General features: G+C 40.6%; 1 protein-coding gene across 2 annotated transcripts in view; it reads left to right on the top strand.

Moving 5' to 3' along the window:
• The window catches only part of POU6F2 (POU class 6 homeobox 2), a 262,108-nt gene that overhangs the window by 139,612 nt on the left and 96,134 nt on the right, over positions 1-26,362 (top strand). For both annotated transcript variants that reach the window (XM_035552533.1, XM_050708560.1), the window contains exon 4: positions 25,055-25,395. In XM_035552533.1, coding sequence (XP_035408426.1) covers positions 25,055-25,395 — 341 coding nt within the window. The remainder of the gene's footprint in view (positions 1-25,054; positions 25,396-26,362) is intronic.

Here is a 26,362-nt window from a genome sequence, read left to right as displayed (position 1 = left end):
TCACTTTTTTTTTTTTTTCCATAGTTGGAGCCTTTAAGCATCTATTCAGAATGCTACTTAAACATGCTTATTTTTCACAGAATCACAGAATCATTTCGGCTAGCAAACGTGACGCCCATCTACAAGAAGGGCCAGAGGGTAGACCCGGGGAACTATAGGCCTGTTAGTTTGACCTCAGTGCCAGGGAAGCTCATGGAGTAGATTATTTTGAGTGTCATCACACGGCACTTACAGGGCAACCAGGCGATCAGGCCCAGTCAGCATGGGTTTATGAAAGGCAGGTCCTGCTTGACGAACCTGATCTCCTTCTATGACAAAGTGACACGCTTAGTGGATGTCAGAAAGGCTGTGGATGTGGTCTACCTTGACTTCAGTAAGGCTTTTGACACCGTTTCCCACAGCATTCTCCTCAAGAAACTGGCTGCTCGTGGCTTGGACTGGCGTACGCTTTGTTGGGTTAGAAACTGGCTGGATGGCCGGGCCCAGAGAGTTGTGGTGAATGGAGTTAAATCCAGTTGGAGGCCAGTCACTAGTGGAGTCCCCCAGGGCTCAGTGCTGGGGCCAGTCCTCTTTAATATCTTTATTGAAGATCTGGGTGAGGGGATCGAGTGCACCCTCAGTAAGTTTGCAGATGACACCAAGTTAGGTGCATGTGTCAATCTGCTCGAGGGTAGGAAGGCTCTGCAGGAGGATCTGGATAGGCTGGACTGATGGGCTGAGGCCAACTCTATGAAGTTCAACAGGGCCAAGTGCCGGGTCCTGCACCTGGGGCTCAACAACCCCAAGCAGAGCTACAGGCTGGGAGATGAGTGGTTGGAAAGCTGCCTGGCAGAGAAGGACCTGGGAGTATTGGTTGATAGTCAGCTGAATATGAGCCAGCAGTGTGCTCAGGTGGCCAAGAAGGCCAACAGCATCCTGGCTTGTATAAGAAGCAGCGTGGCCAGCAGGTCTAGGGTGGTGATTGTCCCCCTTTACTTGGGTCTGGTGAGGCCACACCTCGAGTACTGTGTTCAGTTTTGGGCCCCTCACTACAAGAAGGACATCGAGGTGCTCGAGAGAGTCCAGAGAAGGGCAACGAAGCTGGTGAGGGGTCTGAAGAACAAGTCTTACGAGGAGCGGCTGAGGGAGCTCGGGTTGTTCAGCCTGGAGAAGAGAAGGCTCAGGGGCGACCTTATGGCACTCTACAGGTACCTTAAAGGAGGCTGTAGCGAGGTGGGGATTGGTCTATTCGCCAACGTGCCTGGTGACAGGACGAGGGGGAATGGGCTAAAGTTGCGCCAGGGGAGGTTTAGGTTGGATATTAGGAAGAATTTCTTTACTGAAAGGGTTGTTAGGCATTGGAATGGGCTGCCCAGGGAAGTGGTTGAGTCACCATCCCTGGAGGTCTTCAAAAGACGTTTAGATGTAGAGCTTAGTGATATGGTTTAGTGGAGGACTTGTTAGTGTTAAGTCAGAGGTTGGACTAGGTGATCTTGGAGGTCTCTTCCAACCTAGATGATTCTGTGATTCTGTGATATGCATATAAATTTGCAAACAATTTCTTTAAAGTTAGTGCAGATATGTTTTATTCATATGTTCTTATATCCAGGATATGTGCTTATTAAGTTTAGTAAATCAAAAGCAAAGTTACCAAATTTATACTTGGCTATGTGAATTTAATTTCTGGTGTGCTGAGCAAACACAGGTATGAATCATGGAAGCATTAGCTTTGGGGTTGGAGTCAAGAACATTTGTGTTTTGTTTTTTTTTTTTTTTTTTCCATTATGATGAACCTCCATTTGAAGTTAGAGAGAAATACCTTCTCCTTAACATGACTTTATCTAATTGTCTACACACTCTAAGCTCATTTTCTACCTGTCTTCAAGGATCTGTATCAGTGGGTATTGGAGATTGTTCATTTGTTGGTTTTAAAGCAAGACATAGAAAGAAAGGCATTCAGCCCATAACTTCTAAATGCTCAATTTAAATGCTTTACATGTTGGCTCTCTCTTGCAGAGGCTCACTGGACAGGTAAAAGTAAGTTTACCTCATGTGTGTTGAAATAGAAGCATGTAACCTTTAGCTTGTTAGTATGAGGGTGGATGTTCATTAGCAGGAATACTGGGGACACCTTTTTAGGGGCTCCCCTTGACCTCAGTTAATACTGCCTTCTTTCAGAAGGCATGAGCAGACCCATTTAATCCACTGTCTGTAATGATCTGAGTAAACTGAAACACTTCTTCCTCCCAAAGGCACACACAAATCTCACACGCTAGCCAGTGTGTGTCTGTGAGAGAGAAAGTATTCTCTCCTAATACCTCAGCCAGTGGTATCTCACTGGAGAAGGGTTCAAAGCAGAATGCTTTCACTCCCACTTTCTGTGTTTCTTAAGCTAGTAAGAGGGAAAGCAAGATGCTTGCCCAGCTCAGTTCACTAGAGTGAGCATTGTGCTTTAGATTGCTGCTTACCTTGCCGGTGCTGTGACCCCCCAGGAGGAACAAGTGGCACTAGGAATGTCTGACGGATAATAGTTAAGATTTTGGTACTCTGCTAGGTGTAGGTGGATGTAGGCCCCTTAAAGCATTCTGCTTGCTGAGATTAAACAACAAGAGCATCCCAGTGGGCCTGGTCCCAGTGAAAGGAGTTTACTAGAGGGGGAGCAAGAGCAGCTCCTAACAGGAGAAGAGAACATGAGGGCATCCAAATCCTGAGAAGGTTGTAGCTGAAGTGAAAACAAACTGGTTGACAGGTTGCAGAATGTTGAATGCTGCCTCTCAAAGTACTTTTAAAGCCTCTCTCACTTTTTGCACCCTACCCAGTACAGATAATAAATAATAACTCATAAGTCAAGTATGGATAGTTATTGCTTTCCCTAGGGGCAATTTCTAGGGGCAAGAACAAGCAATTTTCTGGTCGATGTCTCTGTGTTAAAAGTGCTATTTGGTGAATTCTGGAAAGAAAATCTGGAAATTAAAAGAAAAAGAAAATCCCAGTTAGTATTTCAAATGAAATGCTTTTCAGAAATTACTTCTCAGAGGTATTGGTTGTACTACTCTGCAGGAGAAGCTGTTCTGCCAGTGCATAGGCGAGATGCTCAACTTGCAAACATTTTCTGCTATGAATGCGCTACAGGAAATTTTTACTGACAGGTTATTATGACTGTTTTAATGCACATATGACCCACTGTCTGGAAGACAGTTAAAATTATAAACTGTTCATAAATTTACTGACACTGTAGGCAACACAGTGTTACAGCAGTAAACATTAAAGTTGATTCTCATTTCTTAAAATAGTGGTATTGCTAAGCCTGCAGAAATGCGAAGCTTCCTGTTGAAGAAAACTATTTCAGGTCTCTGCATATTAGTCCTTCAGCCTTGCTTATGTGCATTTGTGACAAATGAAAGTAGTCATATTAGATCTCCATTTAATGTTAAAATGAAACCGACAAATTCATACAATTCACAGCTCTCTGCATTAAAGTTCTTATAAAGCTTTACACCCCAATTCTAAGAAATCATTTCTGTCCATGGTCTTTCTCTAAATGATTTTTTATGTAGTTGTCTGCTCCAGCTACTCATGATACATGTGAGGCATAAGGAATAATCTTGTAACAAGGCAAATTTGTAAGTTCTTACAGTTCTTAGTCAAATTTCCATCAGTGAACAGGAATTACATCATAATAATTGCATCATCTGGCTCATGCTTTAAGTATTTAGGAATCTTTCAATTCAGTGCCATAAAATGATGTTTCAGTGTGATGAAGCAATATCTGTAGTTCTCTGCCCTACTGTTGACTTCCCCATATCCAGCAGCTGCAAGAAAGAGCTTTATTTCACTCGCACATAGGTAGAAATCACTTTCAAACAGGAAAATCTAATGAGCAGCAATAAGCCGAAGCAGGAAGAACCCGTTTGCATTTTAGATCTTTTCCTTTTTGTATGCTGTGTTTTGCTGTGAGGCTGGGAGAAGACCTGTGACTTTTCCAGCTCTTGGTTACATACGCAGAGCTTGCAGCAAAGCCAAGTTTAGAAGGGAGTCTGTTAAACCCTTCATTTTTATGGACCATATTGCTATCAAAGCTCATTTAATCTGGTTTGCATGTATCTGCACTCTTTTGAAGCTAAACAAATAGTAGTCTTACATTGCTTTCTGCTCACACTGCAGGTTTATTTTAACAGGTCTTGCTATAGCTTTCTAGACTCTGACCTTCAGTCTTGCAAAGTCCAGGCTTGTTGGTTCTGTGATTTTTTAGAAAAATGCAGTCCTGGATTAATTTGCAGAATTCATGATGTAGAATTTTAGGATTGTCTTGAGTACTCCTAACGTACAACCACAGAAAGAGGTGAGGTATTGAAAGAGATAAATCAACAAGACCAGAGCATATATGTCATTTTGTGCTGTTTCACCATAAACCTGGGGTTCATCATAGGAGATTAGACAGAAGACATAAAGATGGTATCAAGCCCAAATAATGACTGGAGAGAGCTGTAAAAATGCTGAAGTGGCAGGTTTATGTAATTTTCATGAAGAAAATGTAAACCTTAAAGAACAGAACAGGGAGCAGGAAAGAACAGAAATGTCAGTGCATTAAGGTTCAACCCCTCCCAAAATCTGAAAGCAGTAAACCACGTCAGATGTGAGTTGGGAAGGGGGGTTGGAGATGGGATGCAACTTCAAAAGAGGTGAGAAGGTACTTCATCACCTAGGAAAACAGGCTCAGCATAAGAATCTGGTGGCAGGGAAGAGGGATGCTGTTCTGTATTATGTGAATCTGCAAAATGTGTAGGGGTGATACACAGCTACATAGAGGAACAAAGTAAATCAGAGAAGTCTTGTTCATATAGCAATAACAAGGCTGTTCGCAACTGATCATAATATTGCAGAAAATCGCAAAAGGAATAAAGTGGAGGTGAGAGGGCAATGTTCTCTGAGGAGAAGTCTGCTTAGAAATTGTTTCAAGGTATATCAACATCAGTGTTAAAAATGATGGCTTCCATGTAATAAACAAATGTTCCTCAGCTAATTGAGGGGAACAGTGCTGAGTGTCACACAGAGAGCTGAAACATGAGGCTTCACTGCACCTGGAAGAACTGCACAACAACCTGTGTCCCTTCCAGGCCATTAAAGTAAGGACTTGCCTCTTTTGGGCCTCTCCATGCTCCCTGCTCCCACCTGAGCCACAGTGAAGGATTTCTGGCCTCCTCAGCTTATGTGTGCACTATTTATCACCAAAAAATGTACCTGTGTAATTCCTAGGATCTCTGGGTAGTAGAGAAGTCTGTAGCTTGTCATGTGAAAGGGCAGCAGTCTGGGCAACAGCCTGTAATGAATTAGTGTTTACTCGCAGAAGTAAATGGGTTTGTGGTGGCAGATCTCAGCACAGTATCATGATTTTGTTGTACTGTTTAGCTAAATGTCATCTATTAATATTTCAGTGAACAAGGCCCAGTGCAAAACCCAGCTGGGATCTCATAGTCAGTCATTTTGCATAATGAAAGGAGGATCTCCTAGACAGTGTCCAACTTTGGTTTCCAGTTATTTTCATACGTGCACTTGGCTTGACCCAAGAGTGCTGCTGCGAACATGAAGTTTTAAACTGGTACATTGCAGCACACACATGCAGGATGATGTCCACACTGTAGCTTGGCTAGAAAATCATTGTGTACACTCATATACAGTGCTATAATCAGTATTATTGTAATGACAAGCCCTGTATTCAAATTTTGATTGTTGCCATCCTTGTCTCATCTCCAAGTTGAAATTTCAAATTTTGTAGCCATTGGAAATTTGGCGTAAAGCAAAACATCTTGAAGGAAAACTTAGTTTTGCATTAAGAATGTTGTGGGGTTTTTTTGTTTGTTTGTTTTGTTTGTTTGTTTGTTTTTTCTTTTCACTTCCCTTTATTTTGATTCTTTTCTCTAGTTGAAATTTCCTTAATTTTATTTTCATTGAGAGTTAATAGAAACTGAGTTGTTTTAGCTAACATTTTGGAAACACATCATATTTCTTACTCCTTGAAAACACGTGCCAAAAATATAAGTAGTTTCCTAGATTGGTCTATTCTAAACTCCAACATTGCTGTCAGATATCACAGCAGAGCCAGGTGCCCTGAAGTTCTGAAGTAAATAATTACTGTCAGCTTGTGAACCTCTTGTCTCTATTCTAAATAACTCTGTGATCCACTGCTATATTGGCTGAATTCTGCACATTTTTAATGTGTATTATCTTCCACACATGGTTGGAAACAGAGACTAGCTTATGCTCCTGCAGCAGCCAGGCCTTGAAATAGCTCTCACAAGTTGTATGTAGACTGTCCTCTGATTATTTTGAAATCAGAACCTTTTCTTTTTTGATGTGAGTTGTATTTTATTTTGATTTTCCCCTTACTGACAACTATCTAAAACTGATTTGTTTTAGAGAGAGTTTTCACTGAAGTCACCACAGTTACTTGTACAGAGAACTTGGACTGGTGTACAGTGTTGTTCTGTACAGATTTAGCAGAGGACTTCAGGATATTTTTGCCCTGGAGTTCTTATAAGTATCTTAAAAGGTCATTTTTCTAGCTAAATGGAAATATTATATCAATTAGTCAACATACTTAAATCACCCTGTGCAGCAATGTGTTAGATGGAAATGAATTTAGTAAATCTCTCATTCCATCAGCAAAGACTTCCAGATTGTGTTCTTCTGAATACAGAGGCAGTCTTCATATAAATGGGCTTTAGATGAGGTTTAATTTTTTGTATAATTTACCCCGAGATCCTTCGTGAAAAGCACTCAATAAACACAAGAGCATTGCCTTTATATAGGTGCACAAGAAGATAATTGCACCTAAAGCTACTTTTGACCCAAAAGGATTTTATTTGAGGAAGCATCCCCTGGATTACCAACCACTGGCTTGAAATGGCATCCCATCTCAGTCCAGCTGAAAATGCACCACTGAGGTGTAATTTAATTTCAAGTAATTTAGACAGTTAATTCTTTTTAAGGAATTATTGGCTATGTTTTTATCTGAATCAGGCATATATAAATCATAGTAAATTGATTGATAATGTCAGTATTAGCATTATTCCAGTGGTGAGTAGCTTGTAATTATACCAAAACGTTTGTTTGTTTGTTTGTTTGTTTGTTTTAATCTTAAATGAATTTAAAATATTATATCATGTTGTTTTTCTTTAAAGAATATGAGGTGCATGAATTTAACCGTAATTCAGTTACACTGCTGTTTGGGCTTTGGGCCTGCTATGATTTAATTGCATTTTTGTTCATTCAGACGTTTATAGTGCATGTATGTTTTCAAATCATTCTCACTGTAGCAGCAATTTTCTCTGTGCGAGCAAACGATCTTTAAAATTGTCCTTGCTCTATAGTACTTAAGAAAGGGAAGAAGTACATGAAGAAGAAACTCAAAGATGAAGGCCAGGCTTGAAGCACAGTTTCATTAATACTGGATGGCAGGAAAGGAGCCAAGTCCCAGATAATGAGGAAGGAGTTGCAATTTTTTTTAAAGCTATCTGGTGACAGGGAAAACAAAAATGACATTCAGCTGACGAATGAGGGGAGTTTGACCTAGCCTTTTGACCCTTGACAATCAATCTTACCTGCTGCTTCATAAAGAATTATAGCTGTGCCACTCACATTTGACTCTGGATTTTTACTATTCTCTGTTACTTTTGCCTTCTTTCTTTCTTTCCTTCATTCTTTCTTTCCTTCTTTTCATCTTTCTTTCTTTCTTTTTTTTTTTTGAATGCATGGTCTAAGAAGAATAAACGTGTTGTATGTAAGACCACACGAACCAGAAGGTGGTCTTGAAAAAAGAGAGAAAGAGAAAAGAGATTGGAGGGAACAGGCAATCGGTGCAGGGTGGAGTTATGGGAAATACAGTGATAAAACAGTTTATGCATGCTATTCATAAATGCCTGTGCTATATTTGAGGCTTTGGAGGATCACATAAATAAACAGCAGCCTGGCATCCTCCTGCTAAATGCCCCATGCTCAGTGCCATATCCCTAAAGCAAAAAGCCGTGTGAAGCAGCTGCTGGTGGTGTGGAGAGCTCGGGGGACGCAGTGGTGGCAGAAACCAAAGAGCACCCTCCTTTTTGAAGGTGACGTCCAGCCTGTGCAGGGCAAAACAGCTTGCAGCTGCCTGAAAACTCAGCGGGCTCCCACTGCCCTCCAATGTAATGTTCAAATGAAAACATAAGCTGGTTAATGAGAATGACAACACAGTAAAGGTGAAATACGATTCCATGCAGGAGCTATGAGAAAGCCAGCAAGAAACCAGGATTTGGGGAGTTTTTATGGTATTTTGGTTTTGTTTCTACTGTTTTATTTCAAGTTTTATTGCTATGTACACTATTAAGGGTTTGCATACCCTCATTATTGGAAAGGGCAGTAAGTCTAGACAGCAGACGTCTCCTGCATTATCTATTAAGGGTGGCAAAGCAAGTACTGAGTGCACTGTTAGTGGCACAACTGTTAAGAAAAGTAAAAGTCAGATCCACAAAAAAAAAACCTCTTAGAAATAAGAAAGCAAAGGTCACATTTTCCTTTTGGTTTTAGCAGTGTAAATGAACTGACCCTGCTCTCACTACGCTGTGAAATTCAGCGAAGAGTTTGTCCCACTGTCTTCACTGGCCATGGTGATTCATATATTTTTATTTGCAGCATTTTTGCTTTGAGATACTGAAACTAAGGCTAGTCAGTATGTGCATCTTTATTGTAGTTCTTTATCTGTAAGAGGTGACCATTGAGAGCTTTTTAGTTTTTATAGACAAGAAGTTGTCTGGGAGAAAAGGAGGGGTCTTTAGGGTTTGTTTTCAGTAGCTGTAATTACTGTAAAAGTAATAGAATCACAGATAAAGGAAATAATGGTTGATCCTTTTTTTGAAGTTGCATATTATAAAATTCTAAAAGTACATCCTTGATACATGCTTACATGAGTAAACACTCAAAACGGTAACTGCTGAGAGGCAAGCTTACTGTGTTTTTCTTTTTACCTTGTGAACATATTTTTGCCCTGTCATGTGTAATGAAGGGATGAATCCACCTTGATTTATTTTGTGCCTTCTTAAGATTGGGAAAAAAAGAGTACAAAAACTGGACAAGACAAATCCCAGGCCTGCCTTTCTCTTGAATTTTCACGGTCATGAGTAGCCATAGCCAGCTGGACTCGACCTGGTCTCAGCTGCCTTTGCATACGAAGTTCATGAAGTTCAAAATGGACAAGTGCAAGGTGCTGCACCTGGGTCAGGGTGATCCTGAGCAAAAATACAGGCTGGGTGGAGAATGGATTGAGAGCAGATCTGAGGAGAAGGCTCCAGGGTGACCTTACAGCAGCCTTCCAATACCTAAAGGAGGCCTGCAGGAAAGCTGGAAAGGGATTATTTTTCAGGGAGTGTAGTGATAGGTCAAAGAGTAATGGTCTTAAAGTAAAAGAGGGGAGATTTAGATTAGATACAAGGAAGATACTCTTTACTCAGAGGGTGTTGAGGCACTGGCACAGGTTGCCCAGAGAAGTTGTGGATGCCCCATCCTGGAAGTGTTCAAGGCCAAGTTGGATGGGGCTTTGAGCAACCTGGTCTAATGGAAGCTGTCCCTTCCCATGGCATGGGGGTGGAACTGGATGATCTTTAAGGTCCCTTCCAACCCAAACCATTCTATGATTCTGTGATTTTGCTCTTCAGAAATAAGTCTTAAGACGAGTAGTTGTTTTCTCCTATTTCGAGCTGTTGAGTTACAGCCCATATAAGCTTTGTGCATGGAGACTACCTCAAAACCACCTCATCTGACTACCCTCTCCTCTGTCTTCTGACCCTCTCTATATGTTTTCTGTGGATAAAATGGCTGAATGTTGCCTGCACAAGCTTTATATGGTATGAAGATCTTTCTTGCATGTAAAAATGTCTCCCTTATCCAGCTACATCATATAATCTAGTCACATATCTTGATTTATTGCAATTATTACTTGTAATATAGTCAGAAACAAAAACAAGAAGTCTTTAGCATTGCTGCTCCTGAGAGTCTGAGAATTATTTTGCAAGGGGTTAGGGACAGGGAAGGAGGGGCCTGCTGAACAGCAGAAGGAGAGGAATTTCCATTTCCCATTTATTCTTCTGTAATTTGTGAGGTGATAATCATTGGTGCAAACTCACACAATGGTTCAAATTTCATATGTAAAATGGAAGTCTAAGCACAAAGCATTGCAGTCATATTAACAGAGGAAGTCAGGTCTGTAGTCTTCAGACTCTTTAACAAGACGGCAGAATTTATGAATCATCAGGGTAGCAGGATGTGGTTACCTGCAGCCTATTCACATAACAAGCCCACTGGGGGCCTATAGTTATTGCCCTTGAATTCGTTTTCCTTTCTTCATTTTCTTTTGTCATTTTCCTGTTTCTTTGGCCTTCCTTACTGCACTAGAGGAATCGCATTATTACCTGTGATGTGGTATTGGTGAAATTTTCTCATGGATTTTTTTATTGTTATTATCATTAGCTAGTTTGGTTTAGTTGGCTCTAGCAATGTGTTTCGTTTGATGATAGAGGTGTTCACAGTGGTGTACAATGAACCCTAAATACCAGTCTTCCAGGAAATCTGGGATTGTTTTTCATTCTGAGGCATCCTCTAAACACGGTGTGAGACAAGTGCCTAAAATGTGTCTGAGCTGAGTTCATTTTAAAAGACATCCTTATTACTGGAGATCTCAGAAAGTCTTATAAGATGCTGGGAATAAAAGCATTACTCAGACATTATAAAAAAGTAGGAAAAAAGGAAACAAATGGGTGCTTTCAAACCATCTACATATCATTAGCACAAGGTAGGAGGTAGCTCTATAACAATCTCTTCCATGTGGAAAGAAAACTTTCTGTATCTTTAACCCCTTAATTTTGAGTATCTTAGTGCACGTTGCTGTACTTTGCTAATTTGGCTTTCCTGTGAACGGAACTTCGTGACGGAAGTGAAGATTTTTATCCCTCCTTTTCATTTACTGAGCACAAACGTGAGGCAGATTAACTGCCATGCCCAAAGTTGTACAGGCACAGTAGGTTCAGGAATAAGAAGTGGATTCCCAGGCTCTGATCTTCATCCATAAGACAATCGGTCCTAACTCCCTGTTTCTGATGTGACTTTTTCTCACATACAAGGTGATGTTTTGTTCTAATTAGGAAAACCACTTTGCATCTTGGAAGCATAGCATCCAGGTGGGAATAGTATTTGTCAGTACAGCATATTTAATTATTTATAACTGCTTTCTTTGTCTGATGGTTTGATTGTTATTTATTTTCTACCAGAAGGTTTGATCACTTAAACCGCCTGAAATCAAACATTTGGCAGTGTTTACAAATTATGAAAATGGTTTCTGATTAAAGTCTTCCATGGGGAGATTAAAGTTTCAAATCAGTATGTAAGCCAAAGGCATTTTTCTGAATCTCAGTGCACATAGAGCTTCTCTGTGGCATGTGCTGTGTATTCGTACCCCCACTGGCAGAAGGTATGGGCTGTGACTAGCACAATTTCCCCGCAGTTCTCTCGGGGGAGTTTCTTTAGACTGCTCTCATGGCAGGGGGCAAACAGAGCCCTCTCAGTGAAGTGAGATGCAGCTCTGCAAGGCACCCACCAGACAGTATCTGCCAAAAAGGCCACCTCCAGATGCAGCTGAAAAAAAGTGAGAGAATCATGCATGGATTTAAAAGCTTATCTATTTTGCAGATATACTGTGATCAAATCTTGAAATCATTGCAGCATAAGTTAAATCAGCAATGTTTCTAGCAATATGATCACAAGAAGTTAGATGACATTTCATGTGCAAGTTGATTAGGGGCTATTACAATGAATTTATTTAAGAATACCACTGTAAAAAGAATTGAGATGGAAAAGACTTCTCATTTTGCCTGTACTGGTCCATGGACCACTGTTGATTCACAGATGTAAAAGGTCTTATGTTCTTGGCTTCCCCTCCTTATTTCCCAGTGCAAAACATTAAATCATAATGTGTTTTCCTGGTATTAGTCTCTTTATGAACTGGAAATCCATGTGATCCATAATCCAAATACGTAAAATGGTCAGCAGTGTGTGCTGCAAACCTGACAGTGAAAAGTGTTGTACTGCATGATCTCTTAAAGAACACTTGTCTTCACTTACAGGTCTGATCTTCGTATATGTTTTTTTCTGACGCAGTTCTCATCACTTCTAATGTCTGGGTAGCTATTGGGCAAGAAAAATAAACTTCTAAATATTCCTGAAAAAATAAAGCCAGGCGTTTACACAACTCCTTTTGCTCATAGTCGCATAAATAAGGCTTTCTGAACATAATGTTTAGCCAAATTTGTATTTTCTCTGGTCCCCTGTTTGAATGCTAGGACTGCCAGACTGCCACCATTGTTCCATAAGTGTGTGTAGAGAAATAAATATAGACAGATGGCAGGAAAAAGAGGCAGTTGTGGCCATACCTGTGCAAAGTGAGGTCTTTGTATGAGAAGAACAGTTAAACTCCTGCAGATGACACACATAGGAATTGCCCTCAACAGAAGAATGCTGAAGGCCCCCGGTGGAGCTGGTCTTTTCAGGTAGTCTTTAGACAAATATAAGTCCAAAAAAATGCATTATTTGGAAGACTGGGGCAAGTGGAGGGGAAAGGAGTGTTTTTGTGGTCATGTGATGCTGGACCTGTCTCTGTCTGAAGGACGGAGATGAAAGCATAGCTTGCCCCATGCTCCCTGGTGCTTGGATGGAAAATCAAAGGGAACCATATTAATTTCAGCTTCATTGAAAACACACAGTAGAAAAAACATCCATAGCTGGCAAATGGAAAAGTTTTAGATTGATGATGGAAGAAACATTCATTTCCAAGCTTCTGAGCGAGCTATTAAAATCAACAGAGTAAAGACAAAATACCTGGCACTGAAAATGAAAGGAACAGTTTTTGCATCTACTTAGTTAAAACTTGGCAAAACAAACGTAGAGTAGTGGTTTCAGATTTCTGTGTGCACTCACTGTGCCAACTTTTGTTCTTAGGGTTGCCATGAGAGCAAGTTCATCCCACTTGAGAAGCGTTTACTCCGTTAACTTTTTTAATCAGAAATCATTTTAAGCAAAAAGTTTGATCTTGTGTCAGCAGTAACGTGTTTCTATATTTTGTACTGTTGAACGGTTCAGGCTTTTCATTCAAATACATTATTTTGGAACAAACTCGCCTCCATTTAATTGACATTAAAGTTACCGTAGTAAAACTAGTAATGCAGTTTGCCCAGCAGTTATGTAGTATTTTTCATTTATACTTCTCAGTGGGGTTTCTCAGAAGGATGAGAAATCAACCAATTTCACAAGCAAGGAAACTCCATAAAGTAAATTCTCTCACCATACCCTTCTCCAAATCCAAACATCATTATCTGTGATCATACGTTAGTGACCAATTTCACATGAGGACTAAAGTTTTTATTATCATCAAAATTTTCTCAATTCTCTACAGTTAAAAGTTAACCTTTTGCATTGTTTTATGAAAAGGTTATATATAACAGACAAATTTAAGAGAAAATGTTTTCTGTAAAAATACCACACAATCTTGTTATGTCACTGCCAGTATGTTTCTATAGGATGAATAAAATAGACCTATTAGGTTGCATCCTAGGTTAAATTATCTGTATTTTTACAGCAAGTTCTGTGGGATTCTGTTATCATTTTCAAAATGATAACATCAACAGCTAGTGTATTTAATGTTTATGACAGTCTTAGTGCATTAGTAACCACTAATTTTTATGTGCATTAACACATTGTTTAATTTGTTTAAAAGAGTGAGGAACTCAGAGATGACAAACAATGAGAAGAATGCTTTGTAGCATCATTCAGGTTTGGTATAGCTAAACATACACAGCTGGTGATACCTAAACCCTTATTTAAAATGATATTCCATTGCCCTGAATATTAAAGCTAAGGCATTAATGCCTTAAGGAAGGCAAAGACTAGTTTTCTGTGAGTTTTTTTGAGAATTACTGATTTGCTACCAACTTCCACTTTTCTTCCATTATGTGGTTTGGAAAGGCGAGTATTTCCATTGATGAGGCTACTAGGGTACTACTTTGTGCATCAAAAAGGCGACACAATAGAGTTCTGACTGAATATGTGGACACAAATAGTGAATGATTTTTAAGTAGATTTTTGGACAGTTGTCCAAAATTCTTTGGTTATGTTCTCTTTCTATAACTAGAGTCGCCTGTTCCAGGTAAATAATGCATTCAAGTGGAAGTTATTTTATTAATTGGTGCGTATCTCTTTTGAATTAAAAACAATTAATATTGAAAATGCAATTTAACAGGTAAAGATCTAGATGCAGGTTATTCAAAGGCCTGCTATTAACTTTTCTGTGGTGTACAAAAATGTCTGAAATATCAAACAGCATCGTGACATGCTTTAGAAAGCCACAAAGTGGATAGTGCAGTGAGCGGGCAGAGAAATGCAGCTGTTCTCTGGACTCTCCAGCCCTTCAGCTCAGCTGTGGCTGGAGCTTCATCCTAACACAGACGTGTGACTGGCTTCACACAAAGGGAATGAGGAGCACCTATAAAGTCTTCCCCCTAATTCTCCCATCCCCATTTTCTACTGATGAGCAATTTATCCATGTGAATATCGGGGTTGTTTATTTCAACAATGAGCAGGAAATTTAGGTAGGTGGAAACACGAGAGCACTCAGAGAGCAGCTAATTCCCTGTTGCTGTGAGGAGGTGATAGATGCCAAGCACACCGGAGCCAGAATTAGCACCCAAAGCTGCAACACGTTGAGCTGATGAGCTGTAGGGACTGGAGAGAAATCTGGTATTCAGCCTCTCATTTTACTGCAAATTAAAAATGAGCAGTCAGTCCACCTGTAGCACATGAACAGCAACAGAGTCCAGGACTGCTGTTTAACTTTGTTTTTAATCTCTCTGCAAGTAAAATAAACAGACTAGAAGGAGAGATACAGGCAGACTGCTTAAATTGAGCTGTAATTAGCTCAGAGCTTGCAAAAAACTTGCTACTGTTGTTGTGGTATGTTTTGAAAGGCACACAACTAAATACAGACATTCTTATCTATGCACAGCAAACAGTGAGAATCATGGAAGATTCTTAAGGACAGCAAAATAGAGCTTCTGTGAGTCAACAGCAGGCAAACACAGTGTACCTTGTGTAGTGGCACATACCTTCAGGAATGGCTTGTGGTGTGACAGATTACCAAATTACAGTTCGCTTCCCAGCTCTCCTACAATTTCTCATGTGGAGCAAGTTGCTTAGTCTCTCTGTGCATTGGTCCCTTATCTGAAAAAAGAACACCTCCATCTTTGGCTCACATATTGAGGTTACAGCACCCAGCACAGCACCTCCTCGCCAACTCAGTGACCTATGCTCAAGATTTCTTCTATACCACAGCTATTAAGTAATATCTGGTGTCATTTAGAGAAAGTTTTTAAGTCCATTTTTATTCTTCAATGACTGATGAAGAATACCATGCTCAACATTGTACTGTGCATGCGTCCCAGCTGGTGGGGAGTGACCTTTTCTCCCTGGGAGTTGAATAGGAACTGAGAGCATTACAGCCCTTGAAGGATCAAGGCCACATGTTCTCTTTTGTTCTATTTACCACCTTTTCCACCCTGTTGCTACCATTTTTATTTTTCTAAAGACAGGAGAAGTTCAAGGTTATAATGAGGATCACAGGACTGTTGTTAACAAGGTTAAAGCCTGAGTCTGCTCTAGCAGCATTGGCACAGCCCTGCAGCAAGGTAGGACTGCCACTTGTACGCCTGGTTCTCCTACTTGCTGTTGGTCATTTTGTTGACTGTAAAGGAAGGGACTGGTCTGGGCTGCCTTTTTACCCTTTCTCCTGGTAGTGTACACACTGCTCTTTTCTGAGTCCTTCCTTAGCCTGTTTTCACTGCTGTTCAGCTGACTTCTCTGGTCAGTTGTAATTTGCATGCTGGGAACACAATTTGCAACTGCTTGAATATCGGCATTGTTAATACAAAACCGAATTGTCTCAGGTCTCCCAGCTTTCAGACTAGTCTGAAAGCGGACAATGACAGAAGCACAGAGTAGTAGCATAGTAAGAGTGTGAGAGATTAAAGCAACCAGCCATACTAAGTCACATGATGGGCACAGTACCTCTGCTACCTCCCTTGGTTGAGGCAGGGGGGAAAGTGACATTGTCCCTTGTCATTCGCAGGACACTTCCACCAGCTCAGAATCAAGGCTACCCTTCTAAGACACAAACACTTTGATCCACTATTTAGTTGTATTGTATAAGAAAAAACGCACAGACACACACACGCACACATATCCACAAAACTCCCAGCACATTGCACTTACAGTAACTTCACTTTTAGTTAAGGAAACATGGCTCACTTCAAAGACTCTTTGAAGATACTTCTAATAATTTCTGATCTTCAAAGAACCATTTCTGCAGCTATACCTGGATAAATATTTCTTTGTCAGAAGAGCCATTTGCCGTAAACAATTATAGAATGCACACTTGCAGATCTATTATCAGAAAGAAAGCAAAATCACCCTTTGAAGGCAACAAGCAGTTCAACAAGTTCCTCTGGAAAAGACTTTGCCCCAAACCCTCACAGAGACACCTTCCCAACAGAAATGGGAGGGCACCCAGTGGCCTGGGGACTGGTCACTCCTCTGAACTGCAGGACAGGATTCTGCACAGTCTCTTCCTCAAGCTGTATATCATTGCACTGCTTTTGCTACAAGCATTGTTGCTTCAAGGAATGTCAAATACATGACCTGCATAAGTGCCATGGAAGTCAAAGTTCCAATCTATATTAGAGCATTTGAAACAGACAAGGAGAGAAAAAAAATAAACTGCAATTCCTGTTATTAAAGTTTGTGTGTGCACAGAGTGCCCAGACATTGTCAGATGTCCATTATGAGTCATGGTCATTGTTCTCTGAGTCAGCAGACTGTTGTTTCAAACTTAATTTCTTTGTGTCATTCATCTGTTCCCTGTCACATCCCTTCGGCTGTGAAATCTTATATTGGGCTCTGTTGGCCTTTAGATGATCATTTTTCCCTCTGTCAATTAGTTTCTTTCAAAGGAGTCCTGCAGACTTTTCCCAAGAAATGGGAGGTTGTCTTTCATCCTGGTCCATAGGAACATTCTTTTGAGTTCAATATGGTCTGGAAATCCCATCTGTAGGAACATACCATGCCACTCCATTTGATTTTCCATGTGTACTCTATTCTGTTCTCAGACAGGATCTGGGACCAGTCCTGCTGTCTGTAAGTAGAAAACTTCCTTTATCTGGCATAAGGACTTCATGTTCAGACTCCTGCTCCCTGATGCCTAAGAGTCATGTGAGTCATGTTTTCACACACACACACACAAAACAAAAACAAAAACAAACAAAAACAAAAACAAAACTACCACCCCCAACAACAAAAAAGTTTCAGCTGGTAAAATTAGGAGTTTACCTGATACAGGTACGGCTTGCTTGACACCCAACCTTTGGCATTCAAACACTTGCATTGCCCTCAGACTATGTTATGGTGCATTTTTAATTGACTGTCTTTACATGAAAGTCCCAAGATGATTTCCTGATTGATCCCCTGTGTCCTCATGATACCCTGACTCCAGTTAATGTTTCAGCCATCTGTATAATATGGGGCCTAAGGTTCCATTTGAGCTGAAGAAGCAAATGGCTTATTAAAGTCTAATTTCTACAGCTTGTTCTTGTGTTTGGGCATTTTAAATAGGTTAATGCAATTTTTACAATACACTCAGGGAACCTTACTCACAGAGTGTTGTCATAAACTAGAGGAAAATAGCCCCTAGATTATCTCAAAATGAGAAGTATTCCAAATATTCTTGCCCTGATACTTAGTCAAGCTCTCTACCTAGAACAACAACTTTTTCTTTTTTTTTTCTTCTTTTTTTTTTTTGTTCAGATTTTAGCAGATTATTGTACATTTTGAAGTTTGGTAAGGAAAAAATGTCAGATTTATTTAATGCACTGGATCATTTTTCAGAGAAGTTCCAGTATTCATCAAAATGTGGAGACACCACAAGCACCTGATAAATTATGATGGTTTTCTTCTTAATACTTCCTTTTTATTGCCTATATTCTTTAAAGTAAATTTAGTGCTTATGAAGGATGCTGGATATGACAACAGTAGAAAGTGAAGCCCTCTGTTTACCTGCAGAAATGGTACAGAAGAGCATTGGCAATGCAAGTTTCTTCCCATAACTCCATCTGTGTTCTGCAGCTGTAACCTTGAGGGATCACCTTTAGGAAGAAGAAGATGACTTGGTCTCCTTACTCTTTCTATCCTTAGCCTCTCTGCTGAAAGTGCAAGTAAAGGTGTCAATTGATGCCATCCAAGGTCGTAGTCTTTATGATCTTCTTAATAGGTATTGGGATACCATCAATTTATTACCTTGACTGTGTGGCAGCCTGCCTCCAGTGCAGGCTCTCTGTGGGTATCTGTGTGAGAATACATCTTCTGTACATCTAATACATCTTCTATAAGGTAGAAAACACTCAAAAGCACCATTAAAGTGCAATGATTTTTGTTCCCTATATTGACCTAGACTAGATTTGAACCAGTGATTTAGAAATAATATGCTCTGTATCCCATTACTAATCTCTTCAGCCACAAGTCCAGCCCTTCCTTTTTTTTCCACAAAGAGGATGCTAACATGTTTAAAGCAATTCACATTTTGCTCTCAAAAAGGATATTCAAGCATATGCAAAAAATACATTGGGTATTTGGCTAACCTACCCCTCATTACCCGGGAGGGAGAGAGTGTAAACACAGGCCTGCATTAGACTGTTCAGTGTGTGCATTCAATCTTTAGAAATTTGTTTCAAAGAAAAGAAAGGCATATACCTCATTAGAAGAGAAACAACAGGGTGAAAAAGAAAAGCAGGCCATGTCAGTTCAAACGCAAGTTAGTTACACTTTTCAGTTTGAGTAAATCCGTTCTCCATTACTGGGGAAGTGGAAAAAGGCATTAGGCCCTTGTGTGGTGGTTTTACTCGGGTGGGCGGCCGAGCTCCACCACAACCGCTCTCTCACTCCCCCTCCTCAAAGAGGAACAGGGAGAAAATACGATGAAAAGGGCTCAAGGGTTGAGATAAGGACGAGGAGATCGCACAGTACTTATCGTGATGGGCAAAACAGATTCCGCATAGAGAGATAGTAAGATTTATTACCTATTACTAACAAGCTAGAGAAGCGAGAAACAAAGAAAAGAAACCAAAAGCACCTTCCCCCCCATCCACCCTCTTCCACCTCCTCCCCCCAAGCGGCACAGGGGAACAGGGGAATGGGGGTTATGGTCAGTCTATAGCGCTGCTTCTCCGCCACTCCTTCTCGGTCACTCTCGTCCCCTGTGCTGTGGGGTCCCTCCCACGGGATGCAGTCCTTGATGAACTGATCCGGTGTGGGCTTCCCACAGGCAGCAGCTCTTCAAGAACTGCTCCAGGTATGGGTCCGTACCATGGGGTCCATCCCTCAGGAGCGAACTGCTCCAACCTGGGTCCCCCACGGGCAGCAGCTCCTGCCCAGTCACCTGCTCCTGCGTGGTCTCCTCTCCACGGGCTACAGGTCTGGCCCGGAATCTGCTCCAGCAGGGGTCTTCCACAGGCCGCAGTCTCCATCGGTGCAGGTCCACCTGCTCCACCGTGGTCTCCTCCACGGGCTGCAGGGTGGAAACCTGCTCCACCGTGGTACTCCATGGGCTGCAGGGGGACAGCCTGCTTCGCCATGGTCCTCACCACAGGCCTCAGGGGGCTTCTGCTCTGGCGCCTGGAGCACCTCTCCCCCTCCTTCTTCACTGGCCTTGGCGCCTGCAAGGCAAGAGCCAAGTTCTGTGCTCAGTCAAATAGGAGAAGTTTTAATGTATAATTCTCTCCTTTTTAGTCCATTATACATTGTATCAAGACAATGAAGAACATCTATGCAATTATGTAAATGGGAGGATAGAGGGTAGAGAAACACAAGTCTTTGTAGGCTAAAATTCATATTCCTCCTGTCCTTTCTTCCTCTTTACACAGAAACAAACATACACAAAACGTTAATAAATCAGACATTATGTGAAGCTTATCCACAGGAGCAGATTCTAGATACAAATTGAATCCCTGAGCATTAATTTGATCTTCTGCCAAGCATTGTCGAGGTCTTTAGAATTCGAATTTATATTGTGAAGGAGGTGTGAAAAAAGAGATATAATTTTTACATTGTTTTCATTATATAAACATTTATGGGCTTACTTATGTTCCTTGCTTTTTGGCAAAGTGTGATTAAACTTTAAAATGTATTTTTAATTTAAAATATAACCAGAGCCATTCCCATTCTTATGCAATAATATATTAGCCAGAGGCAACATGAAGTTGATAGTACTTTCACTGAATGTAGCTAGGACTGGGACTTGAAGGCAGAGCCTTTTCATTTTTCCTGCTAAGCAAATGATTCAGTCATTCTCCCTGTCATGGATCAGAATGCTTCACAAAGTGACACTGCTGCTTTCTGTACGGTTGCATCAGAGGTGCATTTTTCCCATTGCACCACTCTACTTGACAGAAGGGCATTTTAGTTTCATTTCAGTTGCCTGTGTAGGTAACAAACAGAGGAACAGAAGGTATAAGGAGAACACAAAAATATATTTTGTGTAAATTTTTCGAATGCATAGCAGCATTCTGCCTATGGCACTCCCAAAAGGTACTCAGGAAGGAGTGTGTTCCTTAGACCATAATGTTCTCTAAGTCCTTAAAGTAGTTCGAGGTCTGTGACAAGTGTAGAAGTAGGTGACGTGGGAGATCAGAAAGTTTGGCTTTGCTGCCTCTTGACCATCCATTTGCACCACTTAGCTTGGTATCTCTTATTGTAATGTAAATGCTTTGATACCATGGCTAAGCATAATCTGCTTAAAGTAGGATCATACAGCACGGGGTGAGCCCTTTGGGAAATCTGCCATGGCACTGCAACAACCAAGAAATTGCATTTAAAACTTAAGTTTGAAAACCCCTTATGGCTTTGTTTTCTCATAGGAAGAAGTTTCTCTTAGCAACTTCTTGGATATCTGGTGTATACTTAACATGTGTTTTTGTTAAGGAAGTTAAAATATCACACAGCTTTTGTGGACTGTCGTCACAGTTTTTTTTGTACTTTATATGCATTTTTAGTTAATACTCTTGCTTTTAATGTGATGTACTTCATGTTGTCTTTTTTAACCATAGAAAGGACTTTTTGCTTTTTTTTTTTAATTTATTCTTGAGTGCAATTCTGAGAGAAAATAGACACTTCTCACTTAAACATGTCAAAGTTTTACCCAGCTGTTAGCCAGTAAGTCATAAAAAGATTCCTGCGAGGTAGGTAGGCAGTGCATGTTATCTTTTATACATGCAGACATAGCACTGTTGTACCACCTGAAATTCCATCAGGCTCCAAGCTCTGCAGAAAGTGACAAATGCTAGACAGGTATACGATTTATAATGGATGAGGTATGCAAGCAAGCTCTGGGAGTTGGATTGGATTTGATTACAAACAATAATATGACACAGCCCCTGCTGTGGGTAGTACATACATTGTGAGAGGCAGTGCAATCAGGCAGCATGAACACTGGACTGCAGGCAGGATCCAGAGCCCTAAATCTACCCTTGCAGTACACTTACTGTATGGCTTTGTGAAAGCCTTGTCTGATCTAACAGTCCTTCTTCCAGTTCCCTATCTGTTTGTTTAGCAACAGCATGCTAAATAATCATGCCTCACTAAGCCACTTCAATGCAATCTATAGTTCGGCGTGATAGTAGGCTTCAAAAAGGCTTTTTAAAGGAATTATATGAAAAGACAAGAACTTATTTGAATAATTTTATGCAGTTACTGGCAATGGACTTGGAAACTTCTCCCTGAAGTAACTTTTCTCCATCAACAAAATTTTCCCTAAGGGACCCCCTCCCACCCCAGCACAAATGAGTGTGCTTCCAGTACAAAAGTGTGTGGTAGAGATATTGATATTCCTGCATTGGCCAACATTCAAGCATTCAGCAGCACTGAATCCAAAGCTTTTCTGCTCCTAGACTTGGAATGAAAAAATTCTCCATATTGAGTCATCATCTGAGAGTGCTGGGCAGGCCCACAGACTTTAAAACCCCGACATTTTCAAAGTCAACTTCTGACCCTCTTCATTCATTGGACAAGTGAGCTTGGGTGAGTGATTGCACCTGCTCACATTGTCAATGCACAGAAGCATGCTGGCAATGGCCATTTGACAGTAGGATGTAGCAGCTCAGTAAGACTTGAACCTGCAAAGTTTTAGGCTAAAAAATAGTGTTGATGTGTTTTGTTTTGTTTTCTCATTTTTTTCACTCTGGATTCTATTCCTAGTTATAGGGATTGGCAGAAGAAAAAATGCACAGATCAAAATGTCCATCAAACATAGTATTGGCCTTGTGGAAAATGGCAATTTAATAAAGATTTAATTTTTAAGAAAGTAGTTCAACAGCTGACCAAAGTATGACTCATTAATGAAACCAAGGCCTACTGTTAGGATAACTGTTCTGTCAAGCAAATCCCAACACTTCACAACAATATCTGTCTTTCTTGAAAAGATTCATACATTTATTAAAACTGCATTTCACTAAGTGTTTTTTTTTCCTATATCAGACAAACAGATCATTATTATTTCTGTGTATCCATATCCATGCTTTAGACACTACAACTTTTTCACCTGCAAGGCTACTAATATACCCATTTGACAATATTTCAATGAAAGCATCCTGAAATAAATTTTATGCTATGTGGGGAACACTGATACTTTTATTTATTAAATACTAGTTTTCTGATTCCTTTGATCTATATGCAAAGACATGAAAGAATAAATTTCTTACAATGTATTGTAACCACCTCTTCATTTGTTTTAGTTTGTCAAGAATCTTCATTTCTTCTACATTTTGGGCTTCTTTACAGTTCTGCTTATGCCTTCCTCGCATGCCACTATTTTAAGAAGGCAGTGATGATTTTACCTTTAGCAATATATATCAACAGATATTTTTGTATACCATAAATTTATAAGGTCATTCTATATTAGAATCTATGGGATCAGTAGGGGCATGCTGTATCTGGTAGACTATCGCAGGTGAGGAAATGGCCTGCACAAGGTAAAGAGCTGGTCCAGATTAGATTCTTCCTTACGGTAATAGGAAAGGTCTTTCCACCTTTCTGTGCATACCTACAGATGGAACTGATGAATAGCATTCTTTGTCATCTAAGGTGCTTCATGCTGTTGTTAATACTTGTCTGTCCAGTTGCTTTCTTGTACCTCCTCCATTCTTTGTTCTCATATGCCTTAGATTGTATTTTCACTTGCTACCGTCTTGACTTTGGGGCATGTAGGTTCTGATGGTGGAACTGATGGAAGTGTACGCTTACTTCTCCAGGCTAATTTCTTTTGCATGGCGTACCATGTGAGTTTTTAATCTGATGGTCACTCTGTTTTATGTTGAAATGCCAAGCTGCCACAAGCAATTTTACTAATACAAATATATTGGTGTTACCATTCCGCCTTCTTTGCTTTATTTAGGTTCTTTGTTGAAGTCACACGTGACAATAATTCTTAAAAAGATGTATTTGTAGTTTGATTTCTTCCTTTGGTGAAAGAAAATTTACATTAGCTGTGAATATAGGAATGAGTGACCAACAGCTCTTCTTGCCAATCCTTTTATTCTTCCTTTGTACAGCCTTTTCTGGCTTACCCATTCTGCTTATTCTTTCCCCTTTTTCTTGTCTTTTTTCTTTTGCTTATTCCAGTTTATGGCTCATTGATTTCATAAGTCATAGCAAGACCTCAGGTTCATCCCCAGTGCATAGACATCTGGAAAGCTGAAACAGGGATGTCAGCACAAAAAGAAAGTGCGGATAACTTGGCTTCATCCGCCAATCCACAGATAGAGTGGTGAACAATGGTTTTGGCAATGAAATCTGAGTCTTATTTTAGAAGTAACAAATTTGATTCACACCCAGTCTACTATGGCTTCTGATGATGGAAATTAGAATATGGAATGTTGGAAATGCAGTACAGAGGGCAAAACTGTGCATTGACCTTATAAGCTGTTCCTCTTGGGATCCTATAGCCATCTAACACAACCCCGAAAATATTGATTAAAGTGAGTAAGGCCAGAGACCCAGATGACTTATTTAGGGGGCAACCCCAGAAAGCATCAGGTTCCTGTGATGTTCTGGCTGCTGCTTAAATCTGCTCTTCTTTAGTGACATCCCTGTGGCAAACTTCTTGCCTTCATGAGTTTAATCAATGCCTTAGTCAATTTGGGAGATAAAGTTTGCACCTTTGTGCCAGAAGATTGATGCAAGCCACCGGTTTCCAAGCTCACATTTGGAGCATGTACTAGCACAGCATGACATACTTTTGCTACCAGGAGTAAGCAAGCAGTACAAGTGCACAAAATACCTACCCTATTTCACAAGGGGAACTTTATAGCTTTTAGATGTGAATGATAAGGAGCAGCTCTAATTTCAGAGACATACATTTTATTGGGTATTTTTTCTACCTATGCATTTCACCAAAAAAAATAAAAAATCATTGTTGAACATTTTATTTCTTGACACCTGCTGTATATAGATGTGACAAAGCTCTTTTCAGAGCATCCTTTATTTTACAACTATGGTTTTATCCTGCTCTATATAGCAGCACCAGTTCATGTTATGAGTTCTTGCTATGATACATACAGTGACATCCCCGGCCTCTTCTTCAGGCAAGGAAAATTCCCATTGGCTTCACTAGTAAGCTTGTATGAGCAAAGACTGCCACTCAGCTCTGATGCCTGTCCAGTGGGCAGAGCTGTAGCCCTTCAGAAGGTTTGGTCTTATTGCCTCCAGTGAAGTCCATCTCTTACTCCAGAACCAAAGGCTGGGAACATGTTCACTAATATGCTGCCACAACCTGAAGTCTGAGGGCAGCTAACCTCAGAGGGCCATGTGCCCCACAATATAAGAGAACCAGAATTTAATCCAGGATATCTTTAAAACAGTAGGTATTGCTGAAACCTACATAACTCCCTTCCCTGTCTTCAATTCACAGCTACCTCATCCCTGAACTCCCAGCTTCAACAGCTTCAGCATCTTCAGCAGCTCCAGCATCAACAGCAGCAACAGCAGCAGCAAGGGCAGCAGCAGCAGCAGCAGCAGCAGCAGCAAAGCCAGCAGCAGCAGCAAACTCAGCAGGCGCAGACTCCACAGCCACCACAGCAGACCCAGCAGTCACAGCCACAGCCATCAGCACCACCACAGCAGAACCAAACGCAGTCCCAGAGCCAGAACCAACAGCCTCCAGTCCCACAGTCCTCCAGCTCCCCTCAGAAACCCAGCCAGTCACCAGGGCATGGCCTTCCGTCTCCTCTTACTTCACCAAATCCATTGCACGTAAGGCACTAAGTACAAATCTCTAATGATTTAATAACAGAAAGTGCATACTGCTACTGCAAGGGGAAATCAAATGAATGTTACACCTTCTGACCATACAAACTGAGAAATTCCACCTCATAGTAGTTAGTCCTTACAGGCAAGCAGCTTAAAACAAGCCAAAAGGCCTGATAAGTCAGAAAAGCATAACTAATGATGGTCCTACCTTTTTCCTTTCTGAATAATAAACATCTTTTGCTCTTAAAGCCCATATTGTAAAACCCATATAAAACTATTTTTTTCAATGGATTCAGCATGCAACCTTCACAAATGGCATTTTCCCAGTAGTGAGCCTTTATGATAATTTATGAGGGCAGCAAAGTTAGCTACTCATCAGCAGATGGTCTGACTGCCTCTAAAAGAAATAGAGTTTTGGCTGGTGTATGTGTGCACGGGATGGATAGGTTACCCTTCCACTTGAAACCACTGCCCAAACATTTGTCCTGCTAAGGGTCAAATACTTCTATTAAGAAGCTTGGTATAGGCTCCAACGTTCAGAATGCCGGAGTTAATATCAGTCCTTGGTGCTGGCTCCACCAACATAGATGTTTTCTAACAGACCACATCAACAGCTATGGCACCCACGTTGATGCTAGGCTCTTCCCATCTTGGAATTCCTGGGAAGAAATAGGAGATCTCTAATACAATGATCCTAATTTCTTACACTTGTGTGTTCTTACACAGTATGTCTCATGTAGTATTCATGTCCTGCAAGAGCAGCTTTGACTGTACCAGCAAGGGTGGTTCTGAATAAACACCAGGGTAATCTGTAAAGTGAACACTCTCTTAAGATGGGCAGTGGAACTGCATTTAGAAACCAGCTAGAAATGTTGCCCACAAGCGTGTGTTCACTTTATTCCCTAAATTTTGAGACCCCATTTTAAAGGTTTTATCCACTCTGATGGCTTTAGCCGTTTGCTCCAGAAAT

This window comes from Cygnus atratus, chromosome 2 (assembly GCF_013377495.2).
Source record: "Cygnus atratus isolate AKBS03 ecotype Queensland, Australia chromosome 2, CAtr_DNAZoo_HiC_assembly, whole genome shotgun sequence".
Classification (NCBI taxonomy): Eukaryota; Metazoa; Chordata; class Aves; order Anseriformes; family Anatidae; genus Cygnus; species Cygnus atratus.
Note: the sequence above shows the minus strand (reverse complement) of the source record. Positions and strands in the feature narration are given on the sequence as shown.